Source organism: Balaenoptera ricei, chromosome 5 (genome assembly GCF_028023285.1).
Source record: "Balaenoptera ricei isolate mBalRic1 chromosome 5, mBalRic1.hap2, whole genome shotgun sequence".
In the NCBI taxonomy this organism is placed as follows: domain Eukaryota; kingdom Metazoa; phylum Chordata; class Mammalia; order Artiodactyla; family Balaenopteridae; genus Balaenoptera; species Balaenoptera ricei.
In genome coordinates, this window is record NC_082643.1 from 51,946,548 (window position 1) to 51,972,462 (window position 25,915).

Sequence of the window (25,915 nt, forward strand, 5' to 3'; positions counted from 1 at the left end):
TTCTCTTCCCAAATGAAGGCAATATACTGGTTTATCATAGTAAGTTTCTGACCAGGGTTAAAAATTTGTCACTTTGGCCATCTAAACTGTATATATCTTTCACTCAGTTATATTAAGTTATTGGCACTTTGATCTTTGTATTTTCCATTCATTTTATGAGATACTGATAAAAATGTAAAATGATATGAGTAATTTTAACATTTTTTAAGTTGCAGAAGAGTTTATTCAAATGAGGAGCTCCTTAGAAGGCCATTCAACACAGAAATAGAAGCAGAGATTCCTGATCAAAATAGGAGCAGAGGACATAGAACCTTATGGAATAGCCCCCAGAAGATAATTCTGAGGCACATCCAACTTTTATGTTTGAATACCACTACAACAAAATGTTTAAATAATGGCACAAATGAAAGTTGTCATACTGACAACAGGGCCAATAAACTCCAAACTGAATTCTTGGCTGACAGAAAGTCTGCCACACCATGACTTGAAATGTGTGCAAATTCAGGCATAAATGTTCAAAGAAGTTTATTAAAATCTAGTTTAAGAATGTACGTTTATAATGCATGAAAGTAGAGGTTGAAAATTAAATGCATGGAAGTTTAGGACTGCCTTTATAAAAGGGAAAATTAAGCTGTCTATTGCTTTTGTATAATGTTACTGTCTATCAGGGCATCTGACATATAGTAGATAATCAGTACATGTTTTTTAAAATGAGTTGAATAAGATTACTTTTATGCATTTTTTATAGGGCTAATATGTAATTTATTCTTGACATATTGTATTAATGGAGCATGGGTTGTATCTATTGTCACTTTATTTAAGGTGAGACTAGAAAACAAAAACATGTAGATTAATTTCTCCAGTCTTTTGGATGGTAGAGGATGAATGACCACAACAGTGACATCTTACATTATGCTTCAACCTGTAGTCCTGCTATGCTTCAAGGGAAGCCTGCAAGCTTGAAGCAATGGTAAAGAAAAAAGAAGGCATGGTGCTTCATGATCTGATAGAAATATGTATTATTTAGAGCACAACCTTTTCATTAGCTTTGAGTGGGGTCAAACAAATCTTTGCGGTATGTAAGTAAAACTCTTTGGGAGAAATTACTATTAAGAATAAGAGTTTGGGGGAACCACATTGTATATTTAAGTGATCTGATGACCATGGCCACACACGCCTGTCCATGTGCAGTTGTACCTTACTCTTCTGGCAGCTGATAATCTAGAAAAATTGTAAAATTGTCAATTTTACTCAAATGGACCATTAACTATGACAAGACGGCTAAAGAGTTCATTTTAGTTTAAGATAAAAGCTTATTCTTGACTAGAAGGAAAAGTCTATATATAAATAATAAACAGAACTTCAGAAAACATGACACTTATTCTTTTTTTCATTGGAACTTGAGCAAAATAATGCTGTTTTGGATGTCCAGAAAGTTTTGATTGGATGTTGGACATTTTAATACTATGTTGTTGAGTGTCTGGATTTTGTTGTCTTCCTTTAATATTTATTTATTTTTTTTAGTATAGAGGTACATTAGTTCGGATCAATTTGATTTTTTTTAACTAGTTCTTAAGCTTCATTTGGTTTTTCAGAGTTACCTCTAGTCTAGTGATAAGACACGACTCTACTAAAGTCTCTATTGAAACTCTCATGTGTTCAGTGAGGTTTTTCCACAATAGATGGTATGAAGTTGAACATCTTTTAGTCTTGTTAGAGCCCTGGGAACTTTCCGTTCACAGATATCCAATAGCTGTTCTTTGCATGGCCTTGTGGAATTTTACCCTAATTATGCAAAGTTTAATATTTAATCAAAAGTTTGAGACCTCTGCAGATTTCTGCACCTCTTTCTTTGCATATGTTTTATCTCTATGGTATTCTGCCCCATAAATTTCAGCTGCCTCAGCCACCTTGTAATCAAATCTCTGTTTTCTCAGCTTAGTGAGATTTCCATCCTCTGCTTAGGTTTCCTCTCCCTATGCTGGGACACATTAAGTACCTCCAGGAAGAAATTCAGGATAATAGTAAAGCCCACCTAGTTTGCTCTCCTTTTCTCAGGATCACAATCCTCCACTGTCTGTTGTCCATAGTCTGAAAAGAGTTGTTTAATTTTTTATTTCTTGTTTTTTAGTTGTTAACAGCACGAGGTAAAGTTCAGCCTTAGTTACTAAATCATAACTGAAAGTTAAATTTTTGCTATAAATCGGGAGCAAATAGATAAATTTTGCCATGGAAAATCCTGCCATTCTAAAACACAAAACCTATCATATCCAAGTAAAAATATTTCCTGTTTATTTTTCAATAATCCTATTGCTTATGGAGAATTTATTCCGTAAAAACTAATAGTCACTTAGTCTTATAAAATAGAGATTATAAACACTCTAAAAGATTCTGTGAGTCGTGGAAAATTGTGTTGTGTTTAATTACAACCTATTTTATTGGCTTCCACCTTGTCAATGTTTCTATACCCACGTATATGTATACACACACACACATATATGTATATATACATATTTTTACAACAATAGTGATAAAAATGACAACATATTGCTCAGCCTAAATGCCCACTTTATTCATCAGATTTTCTCTTTAATTGTTTGGGTTGCTTCCAAGAATGTAATCCATGCAAAAACATCAAGCTTTGCCATCACTGAGGATTTTCACAGGAATGTGATGCAGTCTCTAAGGACAATTTCAGTGGAAAGTTTGAGTATCAATGGGCTAAGAATAGAGCTTCCCAGCAGGCCAACATGGACTTTAGTAGTTAAATTCTGATGTATTTCCAAGGAAAAAATTAGTCTCCAATGCGCTTGAGCTGCTATTGTTGTTACACTTTCATCCATTTCTTATGATAGCATAGACCTACAATCCCTTATCAGAAACTTTTGAAACCAAATGTACTATGAAATTTAGAATTTTTCTGGCTTGAGGAAGGTAATACATTACATATCCCATATATTTTATAGTATCTCCAGCTGGGACTGGGCAACATGGAAATCATACTCCTTGATAGTTTTGCAATGAAATGAGTAAATATTCTCACTAACTGGAATAAACAAATAGAAACAACAAAAAAGTTGGTTTTGGAGATTTTTAGACTTGGCAGTTGCAAATAAGGGATTAAGGATAAGTATTTAAGGTCTCTAAGATTCTCTAAGAAGGTTCCTAAGAAGCCTCTAGGAAACAAAATATGTTCAGATATTGATATAATCATAATATGCTCATATACATTATTCATTAGATTAAAATATATGTCAGTGAACTAATCATTTATATTTTGTTTGGAAACAACAGATAAACTTTCATGGAAAACATTTTTTTTCTTAATTTATGAGTTTAAGTAGCTTACTAGTGAAATATCAAATAGATAATATTGAAAGAAATAAAGGGGAAGTAATTTATTACCACTAATAATCATACTGTTCAGGGTGTTACGACATCTAATCTTTTTATAATACTACTGTTTGAAAAGCATTGACAGATATTATTTGATGCTTGTCAGAATCCTCTGTGGCTTATAAGATGGGTATTATTATTAATCTCAATTTGTAAGTGAGAAAATTGAGGCTTAGAAAAGCCACCTGACTGTCAAAGACCATTCAGGTCTCGCGGTTGGGACTTTGGCTGGCAAATCGAACGCTCATTTCACTATATTTCTCTGACAGTACAGCTGCAACAAAATTTTATTGTAATATATTTCTCATTGTAAAGAAGTCATTTGTTCCCTCTATACGGGTTAAGAAGTGTTCATTTATTCATTTACTCATATGTTAAAAATAAAGTGTACTGGGTATTTGCCATGAGTTCTAAGCACAGCACCAACTCCATAAAACAAAGAATTCTAACTTACTTAGCTTTAGGAATTGCCTTTTGGAAAGAAGCAGAGGAACTTGATCAACTAACTGGGAAGACTAAAATAAATAAAATAAAATTCCTAAAATTTTTATAAGGCTCCTTTGTGAATAATAATCAAACTAGGCTTATGCCCAAGGAACCATTTCAGTACTAGAAGAGAGGTCACCGACAGCTTTTCTAAGAGCCTTGTTTTCAGATGAGACCAAGGTTAAGTGTTGAGGTACCTGTCTGAGGCCCTATAGCTCATGAAAAGCCAAAGAGTCTGTTTACCAGACCAAAGTCCCTGACTCGGAGTTCCGTGTTCTTTGCAGCATTCCTTTCAGTTCATAGTATTTTTAAGGATAGCTTATCTTCTCTCAGTGGAGGGGCCTGAACTTTCGTAAATGAGGGAAAATGGCATGCAGAAAGGGGAAATGCAAAGTCCACAGCAGGTCCAGGCCTGATCAGGAAAGGACACAAGCTCCCTAAAGACCCTTCGCACCGCATTTACCCTTTCAGTGAGCACACGTGCCGCTATGCCTGTGGTTGTCAGCATGGTCAGTTGCTTGGATTCTGTGAAGTCCTTTGGGGACTTGAGTGACAGATCAGCCGACTGGGATTGAATTAGGTGGCACTTTGTTTTCCTCGCCCATGATTTGTCTCTAATGAAATCCCGAGCAATTCAGATCCTCTCTGCTAACTTTTCATTGAAGTCTACTGAATGGGCCACATTTCCAGCCCTTGTTTCTAGCACTGAGGCTATTGGCTCTAAAAGCCTCCATGGAATGAGTCATGTGCTTGAAATGATCCTGGGGGAACCCAACAGGCAAGCTGCCAAGTCACTTGCAGGTGGTCTTTGACTAAGAGAAGTACCTGAAAATTAATGCCTCACTGATTTCAGGCCATTCTTGGAATCCCAGAATATTTTAATTAATTACCTGTTTTAATTAATTAATTAATTAAATGGTTAATAGCTAAGCACCTGGGTTATTAAGGGATCTATGTTCACATGGATGTTATGGTAGAGCCCTTAGGAGCCAGTGTCCTGGAATAAGGCCTTTCCTATTGTGTCCTCCTCCTTTAAGGGTAAGGATCACAGCGGTATACAGTGTCTTATTCTACAGCACACATTAATATTTCTGAAATAAAATGAGTATACATTCCCACTAATTAGTATGTGAATGAACGTTCATGCTATATTCACATGTGTTTATGATGCTAAACTCATATTATATAAAATACCTTTTAAGTAGTACCATATCTGTATAAGTAATATGCTTATTCTTTTTTTTTTTTAAACGCATTGTTTACTTTGTTTATTTATTTATTTTTGGCTGTGTTGGGTCTTCGTTTCCACGCGAGGGCTTTCTCTAGTTGCAGCAGGCGGGGGCCACTCTTCATCGCGGTGCGCGGGCCTCTCACTATCGCGGCCTCTCTTGTTGCCGAGCACAGGCTCCAGACGCGCAGGCTAAGTAATTGTGGCTCACGGGTCCAGCTGCTCTGCGGCATGTGGGATCTTCCCAGACCAGGGCTCGAACCCGTGTCCCCTGCATTGGCAGGCAGACTCTCAACCACTGCGCCACCAGGGAAGCCCAATATGCTTATTCTTAAGTTCATTCTGGGTGTATATCCAATTATTCTCTTAACAGTGAAGTATGATTTCCATCAAATCTTCAGCCTGCAAAATGAGAATCTTGCAAGAAAAAAAAAAAAAAAAAAAAGAGTTCAGGAATTCTCCCTACCTGGAAAGATTATGCGCCAAATGAATTGGAAAGGAGAAGCAAGTATGTAACTCACTGATTCATACAGAACCTCAAAGGGCCTTTGTTTGTGGCCTAAGCAAGGGTTCAAGTCGGCCCTCCTGATCTTTGGTTGTTTGCCCATCCCTGTTAGTTTTCACAACAAGGTGCTTTGCACATTTCCAATAGTACAAGGAAGAGCTTCTTCATGGCTCCCGAGTCCAGCGCCATTCTTATCCTGCCCATCTTTCTGCATTTATTTCCTCCTCCACTTCATTCCTTTCTTGGTAATCTTAACCTGCTAAACTCATTTATTTTTTTCCCTAGTCTTGGAAATTTCCTCCAACTTTCTCCCCATAAATGAAGAAACCTGCTTCTTGTGGTTCCACCAAGCATCCTTATATTCTACAGAAGGGTTAGGACTAGGATTAAAGGAGTTTTTATTTGCTTACAAACCTCTAGAATAGGAGCTGAGTTTTTGAGAATACCAAACAACTTTTGAGCGCATTAGAGAGTTAAAAAAAAAAAAATCAAGGCACATAGGACCTGTTAAAGCATTTAAATCCAGAGTTTCTTAATCCTGGCCCATGGACTCTTGCATGGTTAAGAATGAATTTGAAGGAGTATGTGTGTCCCTTGTAATTGGAAACAACAAAAAAGTATGAATCGGTGGGGAAAGCTTTCATTTATTTTCACAAGATTTTGTGATCCCAAAGAGTCCCATAGTTAGCTCTATAGTAAAAAATTCAGCAAACCAGAATGGCTGGAAATTTGGGATTTCAGTCATTCTCTCCTGCTCCCTTTAGTCTCTAAACAACTGAGAATTGAAAAAGGTAGCCCAACTGAGCCCAGAGAATTAATGGTAAACCTTGACTGAACAAGGATAGTAGGACCTGAGCCTCAAATGGGGTTTCCTACTTCCTCCCTTCTGAATTAAAGACAAGTAGGACTAAAGATGTGGACTCGCCTGACCTACCCACCTAGTTACAGGCAGAGAAACTGAATTAAGTTCAGCCTGCTTGCTCACAGTTATCCAAGGAGAAGGAAGAGAGTAAAAGTCGGCAGGTCCGAGAGCCTTGCCTTTACAAGTCAATGACAACCCGTCTGATAACCAAGGGCCAATGGATTTTTACCTATTACTAATTCACCAAGTAGGTAAGTCATTCACCTTATATGAGGGAGAATCAAGTAAGAAGGAAAAGGAGAAAGTGGAAATATTATAATACCAAGGGGAATTCACTTTGCCTCTGTGGAAATGTGGTATGAGAGTTAGGGTTCCCGGCTAACAGGAAATGTGATGTACATCACTCACAATCTACTTTTTGTTGAGCCCTGTGGAAGTAAACTTAGTAACCTCAGAAATACAGCCTGTGCATTAACCAGAAGGAAAGGCTGATAATGTCTGTCCTCTACCCCTTCCAATATTGTGCCTAATAGAGCTCAGCATGGAAGTTATGAGAGCAAGACCAAAGCAAGACACCTGCATCCCATTCCTAAACCCATCATTTGTGAGCAAGTTATTAAAACTCTGTGCCTTAGTTTCCTCACGTGTGATATGGGCACTTAATATTTAATAGGGTTGTTGTAAGGAATAAATGAATTTATACATGCAAAGTGCTTAAACCTCATTTGACCATGGTAAACACTCAATTAAAGCTAGTTGTTACTTGCTAAAGCTTTGCAGTTTGTCCAGTAAGAAAGTCTTTCAGACATTGTTCTCCTATCCATACAATTTTATGTGTCATAAATTTTATTCAGAAAGTCTTATCCATACTGTGTCCATTCATCCCACTTTCAAAATTATCCACAAAATGTCCAAGGATTGTCAAAATGATGGGATGCTCTACAGCATTAAAAGTCATATTATAGAATAATATTTAATGATATAGGAGAGATATTTATAATATATTTCAAATGAAATAGAATTTTTAAAGCAGTGTGAAAAGTATGACAATTTTTTTCTTAAATAACATATATATGTTGATAAAGTATTTGGAAGAATGCGACAACATTAAAAGAGACCATAATCGTCACTTAGCCTAACCTCTCCATACTACACAGTTTTCACTGCTGCTACCTATTCTCTCTTGCCACATTTTCAGACATATTTTTGGCTTACATGTTTTCATTCAGAAATGCAGGGGCATCAAAGTCTACTGTTAGATTGCTCTCGGATATTTCTTACTTGCATTAAACAAAATCAACCCTTAAAGGATTGAAACAATAGAAACATTTTATTTTCTCTACAGTACCAGGGTAATTACATTTTTGAATGGATAAGCTTTAAACGCTTAACTAGAGTTTCAATTCCCCCCACCAGTTCTCTCTCCTCCAGGCTAAGCCTTTTGTGTTCTTCCAAGTTTCTTACCTCTCTCAGTTGGCAGTGCCACCACCCTAGTTCAATCTACTTTTATCTCTTACTTGACCCATTGAAAGTCTTGAGTCACCTCAACAATTGATCTGCTTCCTCCCTGTCCTTCTCTAGTTCATTCTCCAAACAATGTAGTTTGTTAATCCGATCATGAGACTTTCCACTTTTAAGTCAAACTCCCCACTGCACTCACACAAGAATCTAAACGTCAATGCCCTGTGGAAGATTTGGCCCACTGTCCCTCCCTCATTCTGTCCTCATCATAGCTCCTCAAAGGGGCCAAACACCTTCCCACATTGTCTTACTAAGTGCCCCTATACTTCTCTTCTCACACTGGTCCCTTCTCAATCTTTAAGTATTTAGCTAATTCTCAATACTTTCCCATCACTTCCTTGCTCCTATTCTCCCTTCCCTCACTGTTAGGTAACCATTCTTTTGTTTTATGTGACTTTTTATATTTAATTAACATAAGTATTACTTAATATAATTTGTGACCTTTGTAAAATGTGTATTTACTTAACGTAAGGAAATGTGAATTGTCTTGGTTTATGTCTTATTTGCTTGAGCACCACCTTTAAGAATTTTTAATTTAGAAAAGTCTACCCGTACTACTATGAGTACACCTCATTTGTTTCTAATAGCTGCATTGAATTTCCCAGTATGCACCCACCACCTTTGACATTTGCATTATCAGGTAATAGACACCTAGATTGCCTCTAATTCCCCCCTATCATAAGCAACACAACAATGAACATCCTCATGCAAGTTCCTTCATGGGCTTACATGTCTCAAGAATATGTTCACTCTGGGTAACAGGGTATATTTATTTTTAAGTTGATCAAGTATTATTATAATGGTAGTCCCAGGCTAAACTCCGACCAGTAATGTTTAAGGATCTCTATGTCCACAAGCTTCTGCCAACATTATCCATCTTTCTATTTTTGCAAATTTGATGGGCATAAAGTGATATCCTGTTTGTTTTGTTTTTTTTGGTTTCTATTTCTGCCATTTCCAATAAATTTGAACATTTCTTTATATGCAGGACCATGATGTATATATAGATGTGTGTTATATACTTACAAGAGTGTCCAGCCAAGAATGTGAGTGGGAGCTGAGTTCCAGCCAATGCTCTGTGTGCTCTGGCATGGGACTATAGCTATCTAGAGGAAGGTCTGACTTCCATTAATTCTGATCAAAGCAATATCTGGGTTAGCACTAGTCCAGATAACACACTTATTAGTCACTTAGGTTTCAAATTCTAAGAATTCCTTGCCATATCCTTTCCCCTCTTTAAGCCGAAAGTCCTGTATTTTCTCGTTGATTTTTAGTCATTCCTTGCATATTATAATCCCTTTTTGGCTTCAGGCATTTCACATATCTTCTGCATTATGTCAAGCGTCTGCCAGATTTGTCCATGACATTCTTTTTTTAACCAAATTTCTGAATTTTGACATAATCAAAAATAGTCTATTTTTCTCTTCATGTATTTTAATCATGAGTTTTTGCTTAAATCCTTCCCCAATCTTAATTCACAAGGGTATTTTCCTGCGTTATTTTGTATTAACTTTATAGTGTTACATTTTACATTTAGATATTAAATCTTTGTGGGAGCCACCTTTGACTGTGCTGTAATCTTTTTTTTTTTTTTTTTAATTTATTTATTTTTTTGGCTGTGTTGGGTCTTCGTTTCTGTGCGAGGGCTTTCTCTAGTTGCGGCAAGCGGGGGCCACTCTTCATCGCGGTGCGTGGGCCTCTCACTATCGCGGCCTCTCTTGTTGCGGAGCACAGGCTCCAGACGCGCAGTCTCAGTAGTTGTGGCTCACGGGCCCAGTTGCTCCGCGGCATGTGGGATCCTCCCAGACCAGGGCTCGAACCCGTGTCCCCTGCATTGGCAGGCAGATTCTCAACCACTGCGCCACCAGGGAAACCCCTGTGCTGTAATCTTATTTTATTTTTCTTCACATTCAGAGATCCTTTTCTCAACAGTATTTTCTAAGCAGTCAGTTTTTCCCTATTACTTTACAGTGCTACCTTTATCATGTAATAAAATGTCTCTGAGCTCTCTGTGATGTTCCATTGGTCTATTTGTCCGTACTTATTCTAGAGCCACAATGTTTTACTACTGTAATTAGTAAATGTTTTTATATATAAGGCTCCTTTTTTCCTTTTTTTTTTTCAATATGGAAGATTTTCATGAATGTATTTTCCCATGCAAATTTTAGAATATGATATATGAAGTTCCTCAGAATACCTAGTTGGAATTTTGATTAGCATTTTGTTGAATTTAAAGATTATTTGGGAAGGGAATTAACTTATTTATAGTCTGACATCTAAAAGAAAGAAGTGCCTAACCATGACAGATTTCTTTGTTTTCTTTTAACTGGTATCTAAATTTTTCTTAAATGAAATCTTATGGACTCATTGTTAATACACATATATCTTATAGTTTGCTAGCAAATGTGAATGCCATTTTATCTTTTAAGATTGAGATAATTTGTCATTGAAAACTACTGTTAATTTTGGAATTTTATTTTATATCTAGTAATCACATGAAATTATCTTATAAATTCTAATACTTGGCATACTGATTAGATTGGTCATTCTTGGTAGACTATCACATTATCTGCAGATAAGAACAGATTTACTTCTTTATTATAAATTCTGATATCTCTTATGTTTGTTCCTTTGCTTTCAACTTCAGTTGGCATTTTTGTACCACATTAAACAGTAGTAGTGATAATGGGCATCCCTGCCTCATTCCTATTCTTAAAGGAAAAGCATCTATAGATTTGCCAGAAAGTATAAATTCTTCTGTATGTTCTAGTATATAGCTTTTATCAAGCTCAGGAAGTGCCCTATTCCTGGTTTTTAAATTATTTTAAATTATAAGTAAATTTTGCGCTTAAATGCTTTCTCTGCCTTTAATAAGAAAATGCTTTTGAACTCTATTTTGTATAACAGAAAATTCTAATTTTTTTACTCTATTTGATATAACAATGATATACTTTCTTATGTTGAACAATCCTTGCATTCCTGGTAAAAATCTCTACTTTCATGATGTAATTTTTTTTTTTTTTTTTTAGAAATTCACGTTCTTTTATTTATTTATTTATGACTGTGTTGAGTCTTCGTTTCTGTGCGAGGGCTTTCTCTAGTTGCGGCAAGTGGGGACCACTCTTCATCGCGGTGCGCAGGCCTCTCACCATCGCGGCCTCTCTTGTTGCGGAGCACAGGCTCCAGACGCGCAGGCTCAGTAATTGTGGCTCACGGGCCCAGTTGCTCCGTGGCATGTGGGATCTTCCCAGACCAGGGCTCGAACCCGTGTCCCCTGCATTGGCAGGCAGATTCTCAACCACTGCGCCACCAGGGAAGCCCCCTCATGATGTAATTTTAAAAATATACTTGTAAATTTTCACATCTATGCTTATAAATAAAATATACCCTATTTTTTTTTCTTATATTGCCCTTGTACAGATTGGAACTGTCATCATACAATAAGCTGAGCATATTTTACTTTCTCTTTATATTCTGAACATATAAAGCTATACGGGTTGGTTTTCTTTTTGGGGGGTTGGGGGCATGAACTCTGATCACTCTTTCCATTTTTTTTATTGCATATTGGTTTAAGTTTTCTGGGTTTTTCCCATTAGACATTTTGTATATTTTTTGGTATTTTTGTAGAAATTTATCCATTACATCTGGAATTTTTATATGTTAGTGCCATATTGCAACCATGAAGATAGAACCTATCCTAATGAGGAAAAGGACCTAGATATTTGTTATTATTATTATACCATTGTATAAAGCAAACTTAGAGTATCCTACCTCTATACATCATTTATAAGAGATAATAACATCTCTTTAAGCCACCAAAATTTATTTATGGATATGAATCCTAATACTCTCTTTTTTTTCTTTTTTAAAATTTGTTGCAAGAGGGAGGCGGTATCTTGCAAGAGGGAGGGGGATATATGTATATATATAGCTGATTCACTTTGTTATAAAGCAGAAACTAACACACCATTGTAAAGCAATTATACTCCAATAAAGATGTTAAAAAAAAAAAAAAAAGAGTATATAAGTCTCCCAGTTAGACAACAGTATGAAGGGCATGACCCCACTTGTATAAAATTGCATGTGTGTTCATATAGAGATGTCTGGAAAGGTATTAACAAAATAGGTTTTCCTGGGTGATAGCATTTGAGCTATTTTTTACTTTGTACTTTTAAAAAAAATCTGCAATAAACATGTATAATTTTAAAAAAATTGTTGTTCCTGTAGTTATTTCTTCTTTTTCTTTCTGCCTTTCATTTTTTATATCCTCTCTTTATTTTTATCAATTTTAACAGAGGTCTATCCTATTAATTTTTCCAAAGAGTAAGATTTTGGCTTTATTTTTCAATTATCTTTATCATTTGTTTCTCCCCTTATTTAAATATTTTTATTCTTATGTTCCTTGGGTTTATTCTATTGATCTTTATCTAAATTTTGAGTTAAATATGTAGCTTAAGTTGTTTCCCTTTTAAGATTTTCTTATTTTCTTATAAATATATTTAAATCTACAAATTGTCTATTAAGTACTATTTTAGCTGTGCCTCACAAATTTTGACAAATAAAACATTTTCTTTCAGTTCTAAGTATTTTGAAATCTTCTTTAGGATAATATTTAACTCAGGGACTTTTATATTATGTTAGTGTCCAGGCATATACCAGTTTTTTTTTTTTAATCCTTTAAAAAATGTTCTAATTGTATTGCCTTGTGATCTAAGCTGCCAACCACCTCACCACCAGCACACACACACATATATATCTGAAGCTGTTTATGACACACTTGGTCTCCTTAGAGAGACCTGGAAGAAGGTTGGATTGCACTGTGCAAAGCATCACTATGCTTATAGTAAATGCTCAATAAATATTTATTACATTAATGATTAAATGAACATAGTATATATGTATATATATACTATGTATATATAGTATAGTATATATACACATATGTATGTGATTTGAGAGATTGGAAGATTGGAGGTTAAGGTGAATATATTCACACAAAGTATTACTAAGGAATTAGGTTGATTTCTAAGACACAGAAGAAAACACATGTCATTACTTTAGTCATACCTCAAAGGTCAAATCCAACTAACAACGTGAATTATTAATTACTGAGAGGATAACTATCTAGTTTGACACTATCTGAATCTTTTACTCTGCCATGTTCTTCTGTTATTAACTTTACAGATACTTCTTAGGACTTATGAGATGTTACATTTCAGTAACCTATGCTTGCCTGGTACATAGCTGGAGTTTAATAATTATTTGTAATTATTTATTGAATGAACTGCAAATTAGCCAAGAAGTAAGAGTTATGTTGTTCAGCAGTAAGCCACTTTAGTCACTTTGTGCACCACCCATACACCCTAGTTTATTTCTGTTTCTAAGCACATTGACCCTACCTACAGCTCACCTGTATTTCATTTCCTGAGGACTTTCTCTGGCTACCGGAGTTCACTTTGCCTACACATAAGGCAGGCTGGAATTTCCAGGCAACTACATCAAGCTACACCCCAGGAGTAGCTCTTAACCAATTATTTGAAAATTTATGAATAAAATTTATAGATAAATATTTCAGCTTTCTTAGATTTTGGGTGGGCTAACTCTAAGATATACATTCTGTACTGTGAGGGAAGTTGTATAGTTTGGGTAGTTTTGGGAAGACGGAATAGGTAGATAAAAAGGGTCAACTTATCTGAGTCTTGAAGAAATAAACCAGCTACCTTACGAGTGGTGGTTTTAAGCCATGTTAAATTGGTATGCAGATAGCATCCTCCAAACCAAAGCAAACACCTTGACTACAGGAAAAGTAGGAGAGAGAGGAGTTTAAGTGAAGCAGCTCTGGAGCCACAGAGCCTAATTCTCTCATTTACTAGCTGTATGACAAGTTACTTAAACTCGCTAAGCCTTACTTTTCTTACCTATAAAATATATTTACCTTCTAAGGAAGTTATGAGGATTAAATGAGTTTCTATGTATAAAACAGTGATTAAGATATCTGAGTACTCAATAAATTTAAGATTATTATTTTTATTATGAAGGTAATAGGGTTTTTTTCCCCTTCTCCACTGTAATTGTTTTACTAAACTTTTGTTTTAAGGACTAAGAAAGGACATGGGATAGCAGGCAAGTGCCTAGAACCTTCACAGTGACCAGTGACTATGGTAGTCTGGGTCCTCCCTCCAAGTGTTTGGTGACAACAGGGAAGATTTGTCAATTCAAATATATTTTTCTGCAAACTCATTATACCCTCCTTTAGTAATCTTGAGCACTTATGTGGCTTCAGTTACCATATATATTTTGACAACTCCCTATCTATAATTCTTCCCCTCACTGCACTTCAGACTTGTATATCTAACTGCTTAGTAGATGTCTCCTGATATCTCAAAGTAACAGGTCCAAAGCTGAATATATTATCACACTTGTAGACCTGGTTTTTTCCTCTCACCTACTCAATCTCAGATGTGAGGTGAGGGACAGGGTTGATTCAGTTGACTAACTGACTGGGACGGTACTTATTTCCTCATAAATCCATTAAAAACTAGAAAGGATGATTTTACAAAGTAGAGAAGAGACATTCTTCATTCAAGGATAAATAAAAAGCCATGCTTCCCTCCTAGAATATTCAATAAGCTAGTTCAAGAGATTCCCTACTTAAAATTATGTCACCATCTCCCTAGCCACCGAAGCCAGGAACCTGAGGGCCACCCCAGATTTCTTCTCTTCTCTCACTGTCTTATTGCCCTCAGCCTTGTTTTCAATAATAAATCACCTTGTTTTTGTTTTTTAATCTATAAAAACATCTCCAAATAAATGCTGAGTCTCTTTCCCTGCCTTAACTTCCCAACTTCAAGTGTTTTTCTTTTCACACTTGGAATATTTCAACTGCTTCCAAGCTAATCTTCCTACCTCTGGCTTCCTACCTTGGCTCAAGTCCCTTCACCATATGGTTGCCTGATGACCTACTTGGAACACAGATTTGATCAAGTTTCTACCCCTGACCAGCTGGCTTGAATGATTCCTCATTTAACTTACAGTACAAGTTAAATGCCCTGTGTGACCCTGTCCTTACCACTCCAGCTTCTGTTACAGCCTCTATTGACTTTACCCTCTCTGTTTCAGTAATACTGAACTATTTTATGTATTTTCCTTTTTAGCACATACTTTTTGATGACTTTGTAATTTTGCTTGTGCCTATAATGGTTTTCTCTATATAACTCCTACTCATCCTTCAAGGATAATGTTAGGTGACACCTCTCCAGGAAGCGCTCCCTGACTCAGTCAGCCTGAGCTGGGTGAGTACTCCCCTAAATCCCATGGATTCCTGGTACCACACCTCATTCAGTTATTTACTGCACTGTACTGACAAGACATACTCTCTCCCACCAACTTGGTGGTAAATGTCTTGTATTCCTAGCACTCTATTTGAATCATCCACAATAAATATTCAGTAAATGAAGTTGAGGAAAATGTGTACTGTAGATGTGCAAGCAGAGGTGAATCACAGGTTCTCAACACTGGCTGTAAATAGGAAACATCTAGGAATCTTTAAAAAAATACAGGTATCAATGACCCACACTTGTCCATTTAAGTCAGAAGCTCTGGGAGGGAGGGCCTGGACACTGACATTTAAAACTGAAGTGATAAGGTAGGTGAGGCTGGGAGCCAATTGGTTAGACAATCACTGGGCATGGATTTGGTGAATGCTAGAGACAGATGTAAGTATTGGTGCTTGAGGTACCTTTCATTCATGAAATTCTATGAGATGATTGCTGGAATTATGCTTATTATTGGTTCATTTTCTCAAAATATTCCCTGCACAATATAACGGTTGTTTTGTTTTTCATGCAGGTAACTCAACTGACCAGCCAGGAACCAGACTGAGTCATTCCACAACATTAATGTTCTTGAAAGAACACTCATCACAAATACACATGTATTTGTTTAAAATAAGAAGAGAGTAAGAAAAGAGTAGCAAGTGGAGAAAAAGAAGAGTGGGTTTTAGATACTTTTACATTTATGTCATGATATTAGGGAAAGATGTCTCAAATCTAAATACTTCCTGGTTCTCTTGAAATGCCATATTCAAACCTTGTCTCCTCCTTGTTTATGGTGATAATAATGATGGGCAATATATTTTCCTTCTTTTATAATATCTGTGTTTACGGTAACAGAGAGGCCATGCCATGTGTTGATTTTAGAAGCTTTTCTAATTAACAGGACTTGGAATAAGTTCTACATAGAATAAGAAAGACCAGTTTGGGATATTAGTATTTGTGGGAAGGCTAAGTGATTCTGCTTTATAATTTTCCCATTAAGAGTGCTTTCTAAGAAAAGCAGTAAGTTTTGGAAATGAACACAAAAACAGTAAAAAAGGGAAGGAACTCCTTTTAAAATGATCATTTAAATGTTAGGAGAAAAATAACCCTAAAGTCTCACAATGTCAAAACTAATATTCAAACTCTCAATCTGTTTGATTAAAAAAGTTTATTGAGCTGTAAAATAAATACATTTCCATTAAATATTAAATAAATTATTTACAACTTGAAAAAATACTTTTTATCTCCATGCATCTTTATATACAGAAATAAGAGTTAGGGTTAAAAAGTGACCATTGAAAGTTTAAAACCATCAGAACGGAAAGGTTCTGTTTTTCTCTGGATCCACTGAAAAGAGGAACCAATGCATCACTCAGGGTTGTGACTTGGCAGTGACTCGGATCTGATACTCTGTTAGAAAATAAAACAAAGTGTTAGAGATAAACTCAATTCCAACATAGCTTTAAGAAAATGTCAAAGAATAATCAGGAATCAGAATTTCTGTCAATTTTTTTTCTAGGATGTCTTGTGAAAAATGCTAAGAGCTTTTCATAGACAAACTATCCCGTTGACGTGAATCTTTCTTTCACATCAGCTTTGGTTATATGCCTACTTAGGTAAAGACTGCATGTGCTCAAACCTGTTTCATCAAATTCTGCTTAATAAAACTGCAGCAATAGTCATGAGAAATAGTTTTCCTAACCAAATCTATGCAGTGGATATAATTAAAAATGAAGATGAAGTGTCTCAGTGTATTTATGATATACAGTTAATTTAAGATAATTGGTACCAAGGGCATAATAATAGTAGATACCAGTTACAGGCAGCCACTATGTGCCAGCTCAGCATAATCCTTTTCCTAAAGTCATTCTCGACCTCCTTTGAGAAATTTCAATTGCACTAAATAACCAGAAATCAACCCTTATTCATGCTGGTGGTTTTAGCTTCAGATCATTAAGCCAATTCATTAATAAATTTTGATGAATAAGTATTGAGTATAGAATTGTCATGGATAATTATCTATTTCATGACTTATTGAGCTAATTCTGTAACAGGCTCAGAACATAATGCCTGTACTTAACCAATGCTAAATATAGTGGTTCTCCAAGCATCTGGAGTGTTGATTAAAAATGGTACTACTGACTTAGTAGTAGAACTACAATATATACTCTGACCAAGCTGCCTCTCTGAACCCCTTCTCTCCTCCTATTTCTTTTCTGTATAAGGGTATTCCACCTGCTGTTTCCACTTCCTCCCCTTTGTAGCGCAAGCTCCTGGATGCTGGCTCTTCACCATGTGAGCTCAGCCTATCAGTTCAACCTTATCTTCCCCAACGCCACTTGAACTAGGCCATTTCTCAAACATTTCTAAAATAATCTAGCCCATATCACACTATTTATCTTCCTTTCCCTTTATAATCTCTTGTCCCCATCTCACCAGTTCTTCGAGGCTCACTTCCAGTGCCATCTGTATGCACATGCTTTTCTGCTCCCTAAATGTATCCCACTGGATTCTATTTCTCCTTCACTGGGAACTCCTCATATTCCATTGGTTCCTTCCTCATGACATATTTTACTTCCCCTAGTATTCTCATTTCTTACACTTTTTTTCTATCTACTAAACACTAAGTTGTCTGAGAACAGAATTTGTGTCTCCCTCATCTTTATAACCCTTATAATAGTAAGGACATAGTCCCTTCTCAGTACTGAACTCCAGCTCATGCTCAAAGCATAACACTTTAATGTAGCCAATGTTCACAGTGTATAATTAAGAAAACATGCTTTGCTCATTTTTCTTCATATAATACATGTTATATTTTTTTTAATTGTACGATATTATATAAAGATATCTTTTAAAACTCAAACCTGTAATATTCTCTTTAGTTATGCTATGGCATGTGCATTTCCATTTTCTTGTTGAAGTTTCTTTCGTTCTTCAGCTGCACCTTCATATTCCCTGAAGTATCGTTTTCGAAGCCTTCCGAGAGCAAGATATTCTACTGTTATCAAAGTTCTATTCATCTATATATTGACTGGGGTTTCATGAGTATAGGGAATTCCTTTCATAAGTTGTTATAGACCGTTGCACACTTATGGACCACTCCACCAAAACAAAACCTAAACCCAGCTAAAAGTATCATGAATGTTCTTCTCAAGGGGATCTTTATGTTGACTTTACATAAACATATTTTCAAAGTACTGAGATTTAAATAAGTGTGCCTTGAGATGCAAACTTTCAGAAAGCATGAAACACATTCATATCCTGCCCCCCCCACCAATTTAGCACAATTGCCATGCACAATTGGGAGAAGAAGATAGTATAGTTTTACCAGAGAAGGACTGTATGCTTGTACAAATTAATCTGAATGCTTAGTTTAAAAAAAAAAAAAAAAACAGGCTTACAAAACAGAGTTTTATTTATTTCTAAATATAATAAATACCTCTAGTTTTATTTATTACTACTTACTACCAAAAAACTCAATGGTCTGAAATGTCTTAGTGTTGTACAAGCAATTCTATTTTTAGTAGGTCTTTATCTACTAAATATTACTATTAAAATCTTAAGAACTTTTGTTGTGACTTTCGGGGAAAAAATCAAGTTCAATTATGAAAAAGCAGCAAGTATGTCTTAGGCAAGTATTTGCTATGTGTTTCAAATACAGGGAGAATACCAGAGAAAAGGACAACATGACAAAGTTTTTCCATACTTTTCCAAAGGATTATTAAATATCTCAACTTGAATAATTACAAGCTTAAATAATTCTTTCAAAACATCTTCCCTAACTGGCAATTTCTTCTTCTATCCTTCTATGTCAAATAGTAATGGTTTGTCTGAGAGAATCTTTGCTAAATACATTTGCATATTTGACTTGAGGTACTAACAGACCGAAATAATTTCTAGGATGTGCAAAACAAATTTAAACCACACATAAAACTTTATGTGCACCATAAAACAGTATTCTATGTGTCATTTTATCATTATCTGATCTGAGTTTAAAATAATAGCAAACAATGGCAGAAGATAACCCCTTGTTTCCTGAATGGCAGGAGTAGTAGATCATGTACACAGTCCAGCTGTTAAAGTAATTTACCAAGACCTGAAATTAGAATAATGAGTCTTGCTTTTCCCCAAGCTCTAGTAGCACATGAGTCATTATAGAGCCATTCATACCCTCCCCCAACATCCTTAATTCACTGACTTTTGTTTGACAGACAATGCCATTTTTACATACCCACCAGTGTCTACTACCTGGGACAGTCTAGTTCTAGCATTCATTGGTCATGCAATGAAGTATGTGGTCTGTTATTACAAGCACAGGGAAGATACTGCAGGAATGAAACAGTAATAGAATTGTCCCTGCTTCCTATGCCATGCCATATGGAGGAAATTTATTTTAATAATTGAGTTCCCATATTGCACTTGACAATAATAGGCATAAACTCTAATATGTCAGTACACCATGCTATAAAAGTCCTAACTCAGAATTTTGCATTCTAATAGGAGCAGAAGACATATTTTCTTGGCTCCTGGCTTGAAGCTCTTTGTGATTTTTTAGTACCAAAGCAATATCTCTGACAACCTACTATGAACCAGGCCTTAATTAGCTTCTGGGAGGCTTGTTTTAGCTTAATATAGTCATAGATGATATCAACACTCTGAGATTTGGAAGTAACCATGAGTAGCCATATAACATGAAACAAAACTATCACTTTACGTTCAAGAAAAGGGTTTCATGTATTAAGTTTCAATGGTGGCCCAAGTAATATCCATTTGACCATATTCTATGAGTTGTCAATGAAGTATAAAGATATAACCAAAGATCATATGCCACCAATAGAATAACTCACCTAAAATATGATACCACATTGTGATAGAAATACTGAAAAAAATTAACCCGGCATTATTTTATTAGGGATTTTTAAGATATGCCTTACTTACAGGAGTGTAATAATAACAGCAATAGCTGTGAAGCTCATGGCGGAGACAAAAGCAGCTATAGCTGCTAAAGCAATTTTTGATAAATCACTGTCAGCCATGCTGTGAATCTTCATGGACTTTTCCCCACATCGTTCACCAAAGTAATCCTGATGACATCTGCAAACACCCATATTTTAAAATTATAATCACTGAAAAAATTCCAATAAATTTCATGTTTGCTTTCCAGATCATAAACAACCACTAATTCTAACATTAAAAAAAGTCATGCCATACATTTATTTGTATTTCAAAATGATGAGACATAGAATGCATTTGAGCCAAAGATCTATTAGTATAAGAAAAAGTTGAGATTCGTTTGGGTGTGATATTCCTAGAAGACACATCTTTTCATTCTTTGTGCTCCATGTATGACCAACTGATGAGGTCAGTGACTTGTTATGGAGCTAATACATTCCACTATCATTTAATGTGCTAGCGGCTTTTGGGGGGAAGGAAGCTAGAACAACACTATGTGAAAATTACCTTTAGTTCCTTTTTTATCAAGAGGTTTTGTAAATATATATTGTAAAATGATGGTTTTCACCAGGGTTTAGCAAACTATCGCCCATGGGTTAAATCTGGCCATTTGCCAGGTCTTTTACAGCATGCAAGCCAAGAATGTTTTTTCTATTTTCAAATGGCTATATTTTAATTGGTTATATGAGTACATACTTCACCTTGACCCACAAAGCCCAAAATATTTCCTACCTGGTTCTTTAAGAAAAAGTTTGCAAACCCCTGGTTTATATATTGAAAAAAATAAATGGTTTTCTGCAGTTAGGGGTTTCAGACACAGTGTTAGAAATATAGAATTCTACATAATTTAGGAAAACTTACTGGCATGATACTGTTTCCAGGTGCTCTATAAATTTGCATTCTCCATGAATGCAGAAATTTTGGAATTCTGCATCACATGGATTTTTCTTCTTTCTATTTCTTCTATTTTTTCCATTTTTGCCTCCCTTTTTCTTTCTTTTGGGTTTAACTGAAGTCTTTTCACTTTCAGTTTTGTCTTTCTTGGGCTTAACTACCTGTTCAACTAAAAAAAAAGATTTATTGATAACAGTCTCTCTTCATCTGGAATACCATTTTGGAGACATGAGAGAAAGAAGTCCTAGCAGTGAGAGCTCACAGGGATAACAGCCATATTTGTCTCATTATTTAACACAACTCATACACAATAATTGAACAAAGAGAATATCTGTATTGTGTGACACTTAAAGATCTGAACCCCTTTGTTATTTTATTAGCTTAGAAACATATTTTGAATTTATTTGTGTCAGTAATATTATTATTATTGATAATAGGAATAATAGGACTTACTTGTCTAAGAAAATCCATGAAATATTTTAAACATTTTTTTCACTGCTAATACATACCAAGTTCTTGGTAATGAGCATTAATTTAATTAAACCCAAATCACAGTTGAATGCATTGTTACTATCCAGATGATACAGATGAGAAAAATGAAGTTGAGTAAAGACAAGTAAATTGCACTAGGACACGTAGCTAAACAATGTCAGTCCTGGGATGTTAAAGCCTATTATTTCCCTACCATATTATGTTTTCTCTTGGAAAAAGTTCAGTTCCATTAATTAAAGTGGGATTCGAATATATCTGGTGATTTTCTTTACTCATATTGGTCTTGTGCTCACTATCATAATTGGGAATTAGTGTGTAACACTTGAAATGAAGAAAACAGAATTATATGTTAGAGTTGATCAATTTTCTCCAACTCCCAGATTACAACAGATTATAATTAATCGATACCTTCTGGGGGCTTATTTCTGTGATCAATCTATCTGAAAAAGGGGAGGCCAGAAATACTTGTACTTGCTGCTTCATAGGTTCATCCTAACTCTTCAGATCCACAGAAACCTTTGTTCAGGGTTACAGTTATGCAGGGTATAGTACACCCATATGCTAAATATAAGAAGCAGTTTCCATGTTAAAGCTGTGCATTTTGTTGTACTAATTCCTGAATAGTTTTATCTGAGCAAGTATTTAGCAGAGTCCAGTGGAAAGAGCAAAATATCATAATGTCATAATAAAATTAGTCATAATGGTCCTGCAGTACCCACTAAATAGAAAACTCTGGAAACATAGGGAAGGGTATCAAAGATAGAACCCTATGATTAAGGTAATGACCAATAAATATTACGAAAATTTTAGCATTTACTATATCAACATTAACAATAGTCAAATTAAGAGCAATGTTTAATAGGTGGCTATGCAATTTTTATATTGAAACTTTCCTCTGATGATAAGAAAAGTACCACAGATTAGGATAATTCCTCTAACAGAAACATTTCAAATCAATATGATGTACTTTATCAGATATATTACAAATTTTAGACAGAGACAAATGGTCACTATGCTGAAGTGCTTCAATAGACATTAACCCCATGGATCAATTTCCTCTCTGTTTTACAATGCATTGCAATTTTATCCACTAGCCATTTTCATCACCAACAGTTCATTTGGCCTTATGAAATGTTAACTTGAAACATCTTTAAGACAATAGTTTCTAGAGTCTTAATGGTCTAGTCTCATCCCCCGCAAAAATAAGAATTATAGATGGACCCCTTCACCTTATGTATTATAAAAGCACAAATTCTGAAGCAAAGGAGGAAAGTGGAGGGATCGATAAAGCTTTTCCCACCTGCCACTTAACCCAGTCACCATCCTCGTGGTGTCACCTGCTCTCCCTTCACCAGTTCTGGGAGCTAGACAGATGGAGAGGATTCAGGGAAACTACAGTCAGGAAAGAAGGGTCCTTAAGTCCTGCCTCCATAGTGGATGCTCCTAGGATATCTAGATCTGATTTATTGATGATCTGCCCTCAAACTCCAAAGTAATGTGAGGGTAATGAACAATACTGACCTCTTACTTTGGTACCCTCATTTTAAGCAAATGCTCTTTTTAAAAGATCAGATAACAGCAAAAGAGAAGAAAATTATAGGTTACTGTTATTTAACTGACAAATGAGATTTGGGGTTAAATAGTGATTTTAGCAATATAAAATCCATGCGTATTTGTCCTTCTTCAATATTTCCATAAGGTGGTATTACTATTATTATTACCAATTTCTCAACATCTAATTCACAAAGGCTAAGATCCAATCGTTCTTCTCCCATTACTTCTTTCTGTTCCCTTACTCGTGTCAAAATGCAGTTATTTAGAGAAAAGTGGTGGTGGAGAGTGGCTATAAAAGCTGAGATACTAAGTATATAGGACTTGTTGATGTTTAATCTGTTTCGCAGATTGGGGGGGGTGGTCGTGTGGCAGAGTATCTGGGACCAAACAGATTGGAGTTTCTCATTCTGGCTGTGGAATTTGGGGCAGAATGCTTAACCTTCTTGAGCTTCAGTTATCACATCTGTAAAATGATAACAATTCCTACTTCACAGAGTTGTGAAGATTAGACTTACTAGACATAAAACGTTTGTTAGAGTTACAGACACATAGGATGTGCCCACCAATAGCTCTTTCCATCTCAGTTGCTAGCTTACCTAGTGGGGTATACAACAGTCATACAAGCAAGAAAGCCCCTGGGAGATCTGGGGAGCAGCTTTTCTTTGGAAGCAGCTTTGCTTATGCAAACCACACATCTTATAGGCTACACTGTCACCTTATCCTCTACTCACCTCTGACTAAATCATCTACAATATAGCCAGATATTTGTGGTTCGTTATCGTACTCTTCTGCATAGTCAGAGTCGATGTCCGAGGACAGTTCGCTACTAGAAGGCATTTCACTCGCAGGAGAAATCTCACTTCCCGAGGACATCTGACTCCTTGAGGTCACCTCAAATCCATCAGCAGTGTGGTCCCCAGAAAATGGTTTCCCTTTCCCCGAGTAGGTGTCATTGACGTCTAATCCAGCAGTATAATGGGCTATGGGAGCAAGAAAAAGGGAAGAAAAGAGAAAGTAAAGCAGAATGCCTTTTCTCACCAGTCAGTTGCATTCGGGAGACAGGTTTATCTTCAAAGCAGTTATTGTACATGTGCTATTGTTTGTGATTGAGTCACTTATGAAAGCAACTTCACATTTTGCCAACAAATGGCTGTTTGTTGTGCCAGTTACAGAGCTTCTTTCATTGTTTTCTTTTCCACAGACAGCCTACATTAATTTCCACACCAAAAAAATATATATATATACTACCAAGTAGGCAAATTAATGTCATATAATTATTTAAGAAGTAATATCTAAATATTGTCATAACTTCACATACCAAATGCATTTGTAGTTTCTAGAATGTTACCTGTCCCATTTTAATAAGCAGGTTCTAGAGATAAATACCAGATTTTCCTAACACGTGCTGACATTTTTAACAAGAGTATGTATATAAAATGTAAAAAGTAGTTGATAATAATTATTCTTATTGCCATTGTTTCTTATTATTGTTCTCACGTAGAGTAAAACTAGGGACTAGGTAAGATTTGGGGGCCAGAATTAAGCCCCTGCTTTATCTTTTAGGTCTCAATAAAGCAGCGTTAGAGTGGTACTTTTAACTTCTCCCTGGTACGATGCGAGGCCCTCTAGAAAAGTAAAAACAAAATCACGTGACAGTGGAGATTGAGAATTTAGGCAGGAGGTAGCACTCCTCGGTCGGAGACTTAACCACTCTTCTCCAAGATCTGCGGAAATCACTTCACCTCTCTGTACCTCGGTTTCTTTATCTTTATTTGGATCACAGGATCTCTAAGTTCTCCTTCAGCTGGACTCAAGTAAGAGTACAAGGATTCTCAGGCTCCCTCTTGCTAGCTTGGAACATCTAAGACACCCACCCACTTTTCTCTTCCTCCCAGGGAGTATCCACAGGGAGGGAGGGACCTCGATCACCTCCCACGGGACAGAGCCGGGGGCGCCGAGGGGCGGTTTTTTTGGAGAAGCAGCAGCAAAATTCAAGAGGTGCCCGCGGTGGGAGAAGCGCTGGGCAGCAGCACAGAGCCGGGATGTCCTCACCTGAGCCGAAGATCAAGAGCGACAGCACCACAGGCGCCGGCAGCAGCAGCGGGGCTCTCATTGGTCCCTCGGAGCGGCGGCGTCGCGGTCTCTGGGGCAACTCGGCCAGGAGCTGCTGGAGGGAGGAGGAGGTGGTGGGGAGAGGGGTGACAAGGGGAGTCTTGCGGCCGTGCTCGCCGGCCCGGCCGGGCTCGGGCCCTGGAGGCAGCTCCTGAAGCTCGCCTCGGGATCCCTGGCCTCCGGCTCGCGCGCAAGGTGTGCGAACGTTCCGGAGGCGCGGCGCGCACCTGCAGCTTTATAGGCCGGGCGGGCACCCGGGCATCGCCTGTGACGTCACGGCCGCCGCGGTGGGTGGAGGCGGGCGGCAGCCCCGAGAGAGGTTACTACCCCCAAACCACACACGGATGCCAGACGCCCCACCTTCTGGGACCGTAGAGAGCCGCTGGGAGGAAGTGAAAATTAAACCCCTCGCTGCAAGCTGAAAAAAAAATACCAGATCTATGTTCAAGGGAAGGAGTGGAGTTTGGGAGCTAGTATCTGACATTCAAAAATCCCGAACTTTCAAACTCTCTGAAAACCCTCCGAATATACTTTGGTTGATCTAGTATTACAACAGACAGGGATTAACTAGAAAAGTTCCATATTAAGATGTAAAA

At 36.6% G+C, this 25,915-nt stretch overlaps 1 protein-coding gene across 1 annotated transcript; it reads right to left on the reverse strand.

The window, feature by feature from the left end:
* Window positions 1-16,627: 16,627 nt before the first annotated feature.
* AREG (amphiregulin) lies at window positions 16,628-25,380 on the reverse strand. Its single transcript, XM_059924031.1, has 6 exons — window positions 25,260-25,380; window positions 23,939-24,187; window positions 21,129-21,330; window positions 20,253-20,408; window positions 18,179-18,290; window positions 16,628-16,724 (listed from the first exon to the last, which is right to left on the reverse strand). The coding sequence occupies exons 1-5, from the start codon at window positions 25,318-25,320 to the stop codon at window positions 18,197-18,199; spliced, it is 762 nt and encodes a 253-aa protein (XP_059780014.1). The 5' UTR covers window positions 25,321-25,380; the 3' UTR covers window positions 16,628-16,724; window positions 18,179-18,196.
* Between the last annotated feature and the right edge of the window lie 535 nt (window positions 25,381-25,915).

Coding starts and splice junctions, on each gene's coding strand:
- AREG (XM_059924031.1), bottom strand. CDS start 25,320: ATGAGAGCCCCGCTGCTGCTGCCGGCGCCTGTGGTGCTGTCGCTCTTG. Junction 20,409..21,128: donor CTGGAAACAGTATCATGCCA/GTAAGTTTTCCT, acceptor GGGTGTTTGCAG/ATGTCATCAGGATTACTTTG. Junction 18,291..20,252: donor GCTGTTATTATTACACTCCT/GTAAGTAAGGCA, acceptor TGCTCTCGGAAG/GCTTCGAAAACGATACTTCA.